The following is a 4,134-nucleotide window of genomic DNA, read 5'->3' as shown; positions in this document are numbered from 1 at the left end:
AAAAAAAAAAAAATATATATATATATATATATATAGCAAATTATGTATTATCTACATAAACTGTGGGATTGGCTCCACACGGTAGGTCACACCTGTAATCCCAGCACTTTGGGAGGCTGAGGCAGGTGGATAACCTCAGGTCGGGAGTTTGATACCAGCCTGAATATGGACAAATTCTGTCTCTAGTAAAAATACAAAGTTAGCTGGGAATGGTGGCGCATGCCTATAATCCCAGCTACTTGGGAGTCTGTGGCAGGAAAATCACTTGAACCTGGGAGGTAGAAGTTGCAGTGAGCCGATGCTGTACCACTGCACACCAGCCTGGGCCACAAGAATGAAACTCCATCTCAAAAAAAAACACAAACAACAACAACAAAAAAGAAATGAAACAAAACTGTCAAGGACTCTCATGTCTTCATTCAGGGAAAGCTCCAAGGATGATTTAAAAGAGCGAGCTATCTTGTTTTCTACCTTGGAAACATGAACATTTTCAGAACTTGCAGGATAAAATACCGTAACGAAACATTCATCAGGCCGGGAGCAGGGCTCACACCTGAAATCCCAGAACTTTGGGAGGCCGAGGCAGAAGGATCACTTGAGGCCAAGAGTTCGAGACCAGCCTGGCCAACACGGGGAAACCCCATCTGTACTAATAACACAGCAATTAGCCAGGAGTGTAGCACGCATCTGTAACTGCAGCTACTCAGTTGGCTGAAGCCTAAGACTCATTTGAACCTGAGAGCCAGAGGTTGCAATGTGCCTCTACGCTCCAGGCGGGTGACAGAGTGAGGCCCTTTCAAAAAAAAGAAAAAAAAAAAAAAAAAAAAAACCCATTCATCAAATAATTTTTTCTAAAATCTCGTAACGGCGTATGAATACATTTCTAAAGGTTTGTGCTGACTTGCCACAGAACCCTCAACAGTGATTCTCCACTGAGACATGGGAACGGGTGGAAGGCTGGACCAGAAAGGGGATGCATAAGTGTATTTTTCTTTGGACTTTTACTACACAATACATATACACATCATGTGGTGTTTAAAATAAAAGAACAGCCAGGCACGGTGGCTCAAGCCTGTAATCCCAGCACTTTGGGAGGCTGAGACGGGCGGATCACGAGGTCAGGAGATCAAGACCATCCTGGCTAACACAGTGAAACCCCATCTCTACTAAAAAAATACAAAAAAACTAGCTGGGCAAGGTGGCAGGCGCCTGTAGTCCCAGCTACTCAGGAGGCTGAGGCAGGAGAATGGCATAAATCTGGGAGGTGGAGCTTGCAGTGAGCTGAGATCCGGCCACTGCACTCCAGTCTGGGCGACAGAGCGAGACTCTGTCTCAAAAAACAAATAAATAAATAAATAAATAAAATACAATAGAAGAATCATTTAATAATAATGGGTAGAAAAAGAATGACTCCATCCTCTCTAACGACATAAGTTGTGTTGTTATGTCACAGCAAACTTATAGTAATTTTTACCCAAAATGCTTGCTTCATCAGAGTCCCTGTTAAAAAAAAAAATCTCTTGGCCAGGCGCGGTGGCTCAAGCCTGTAATCCCAGCACTTTGGGAGGCCGAGACGGGTGGATCACGAGGTCAGGAGATCGAGACCATCCTGGCTAACACGGTGAAACCCCATCTCTACTAAAAATACAAAAAACTAGCCGGGCGAGGTGGCGGGCGCCTGTAGTCCCAGCTACTCAGGAGGCTGAGGCAGGAGAATGGCGTAAACCCGGGAGGCGGAGCTTGCAGTGAGCTGAGATCCGGCCACTGCACTCCAGCCTGGGCGACAGAGGGAGACTCCGTCTCAAAATAAAAAAAAAAAAAAAAAAGTCTCTGTGGGGTCAAAGTGCTGAGAATGATTTAAAGAATTCCCTGCAGTTAGATATTTATATTGATTAAATAATTTGAAGTCAATGATGGAATAAAGCTAACTCTATCACTGATATCTATATCCACTTTCCATTCTATTCCAAGACACTGAAAGTACAGAGTCTTGCTGGGCTGTCTCACACCTGCAATCCCAGCAATTTGGGAGGCTCAGGTGGGAGGAGCACTTGAGCCCAGGAGTTCAAGGCTGCTGTAAACTACAATTGTGCCATTGCACTCCAGACTGGGCCCCAGAGTGACACCCTCTCTCTTAAAACAAAAGTTTGGTGTCAGAGACATATTGACTCACTAGTGTAGCTTCAAATGCATTACAAAATCAGACACAAAATATCTCCCCTAGTTTGCCTCCTTTTCCAGAATTTACCAGATACCAGTGAACATTAATGTATGACTTTTTTTTTTTGAGAGGAAGTTTTGCTCTGTCACCCAGGCTGGAGTGCAGTGGTGTGATCTCAGCTCACTGCAAGATCTGCCTCCCCGGGTCATGCCATTCTCCTGCCTCAGCCTCCTGAGTAGCTGGGATGACAGGCACCCGCCACCACGTCTGGCTAACTTTTTTGAATTTTTAGTAGAGATGGGGTTTCACCATGTTAGCCAGGATGGTCTCAATCTGCTGACCTCATGATCTGCCCTCCTAGGCCTCCCAAAGTGCTGGGATTACAGGCATGAGCCACCGCACCTGTCAATGTATGACTTTCATATACAGTTTCTCTAATATGGTCCAGAAAGAGCTAAATGTGCATCCAGGTGTGGGCCCTGAACAATCCCTGCTGCCCAACATCACTGACAGCACAGGGTCAACAGCCCATCTCCATCCATGTCTGGTGTGAGCCCTTCCCAGGGCTACACCTAGTGGAGCCTCTTCCCAAGCTCATGTCACTAGTTTATAGGAGATAGAATTTAAGTGAAGATGAGAGGAACAGAGAAAAGGCATGGGTGAGTGTGAGCAAACCTGCTTCACACTCAGAGAAGACTGGCTACTACAATACCTGGCACTTTAGAAAGCAGACAGAAGAATCCACCGAGGAATCTCACTCACCTGAGGAAGAGCCATCCCTGGATCCTTTTCTTTGCTCTTCTTGGTGGCTTCCTCATGTAACATGAGTCTTTGGAAATCCTGTATGTGAAAAAAAAATAAGAGATTTAATATTTAGAAACCATTCACTGTTAGGGTCCGTGTGTTTCCTAAACAAAGGAATGAACACACAAGACAACACAGGACAAGACATACATGGCGGCCGCCCCGAACGGCACACTTTGCTTTATTTTATACAGCCGTTTGTGGAATGTTGCCAAGTCACGGGACATGTGTTGCTTCTCTGACCTTTCCTTGACTCACAAGATCAGTAAACATTGACCAGTTCCCAGAGCCTGCTGTTTGCAGCTGGCTCCTTTGTCCTTCCTGTTTGCAGAGAAGGAACGTCCTGCTTTGTTTGTAAGAGCAGGGCTTATCGGGAACATCTCGTTTGTGAGCACACAGTCCTCTACATCTCCCCCTTCTTTATTTACAAAGCTAAAGGTTAGCCCCTGTGTTTGAGGGCCTTGGTAGCAACTGCCCTGCTAGCACAAGAAGCACATAAACTAATTCTTAGGCAAAACCTGAACATAAAGGCCCCCCCATGCTGTGGTGACTTTAATGACTACCAAAGGGCATCATTGGCTAACGAATGCTAGACTAACCAAGTACCAAAGCTTGCTCTGTGATAAATCCCCACATAACCATTGAAGTTTGTTAACACCCTGAACCCGCCACCTTGCTCCCAGTATCAGAGAGCCCTGTCGAGCATAACTGTGTAGAGGTGTTGGACTCAGTTTACTCTAGCAGGCCTGACCTCCGGGACCAGCCTTGGGCATCAGTAGACTGAGAGCCATACATGGACAGGAGCAGGTTCATCAACCCACAAGGAGACAGACGTGCAGGATATGCGGTAGTAACCCTGGACGCTGCCGTTGACGCCAGAGCGTTGTCCCAGGGCCCTTCAGCCCAGAAAGCCGAGCTCATTGCTTTAATTCAGGCCTTAGAACTCAGTGAAGGTAAGACTGAAAACATTTACACTGACTCTCAGTATGCCTTTTTAACCCTCCAAGTGCATGGAGCATTATATAAAGAAAAGGGCCTGTTGAACTCTGGAGAAAAAGACGTAAAATCTTGCAATTATTAGAAGCAGTATAGAAATCCCACAAGGTGGCAGTCTGCACCTCGGTTGCCTTAGGGAACTCCAGAGCTGACTCAGAAGCTCAAAAAGCAAC

The 4,134-nt window shown here is 46.0% G+C and overlaps 4 protein-coding genes across 4 annotated transcripts in view; all 4 read right to left on the bottom strand.

Annotated features, from left to right (window-relative positions):
• Window positions 1–3,000, bottom strand: part of LOC111528915 (zinc finger protein 28) — a 163,364-nt gene extending 160,364 nt beyond the window's left edge. Inside the window, exon 1 of the mRNA XM_023195793.2 lies at window positions 2,924–3,000. The gene's annotated coding sequence lies outside the window, so the exon portion shown is untranslated. The remainder of the gene's footprint in view (window positions 1–2,923) is intronic.
• Window positions 1–4,113, bottom strand: part of LOC111528913 (zinc finger protein 816-like) — a 9,301-nt gene extending 5,188 nt beyond the window's left edge. The window contains exon 1 of the mRNA XM_023195787.2: window positions 2,924–4,113. Within this exon, the coding sequence (XP_023051555.1) occupies window positions 2,924–2,986 (63 nt within the window). The 5' untranslated portion in view covers window positions 2,987–4,113. The remainder of the gene's footprint in view (window positions 1–2,923) is intronic.
• LOC111528918 (zinc finger protein 468) overlaps window positions 1–4,134 on the bottom strand; it is a 183,006-nt gene that overhangs the window by 117,765 nt on the left and 61,107 nt on the right. The window lies entirely within an intron of this gene.
• LOC111528925 (zinc finger protein 888) overlaps window positions 1–4,134 on the bottom strand; it is a 97,309-nt gene that overhangs the window by 51,527 nt on the left and 41,648 nt on the right. The window lies entirely within an intron of this gene.

This window comes from Piliocolobus tephrosceles, chromosome 21, assembly GCF_002776525.5.
Source record: "Piliocolobus tephrosceles isolate RC106 chromosome 21, ASM277652v3, whole genome shotgun sequence".
In the NCBI taxonomy this organism is placed as follows: domain Eukaryota; kingdom Metazoa; phylum Chordata; class Mammalia; order Primates; family Cercopithecidae; genus Piliocolobus; species Piliocolobus tephrosceles.
Note: the sequence above shows the minus strand (reverse complement) of the source record. Positions and strands in the feature narration are given on the sequence as shown.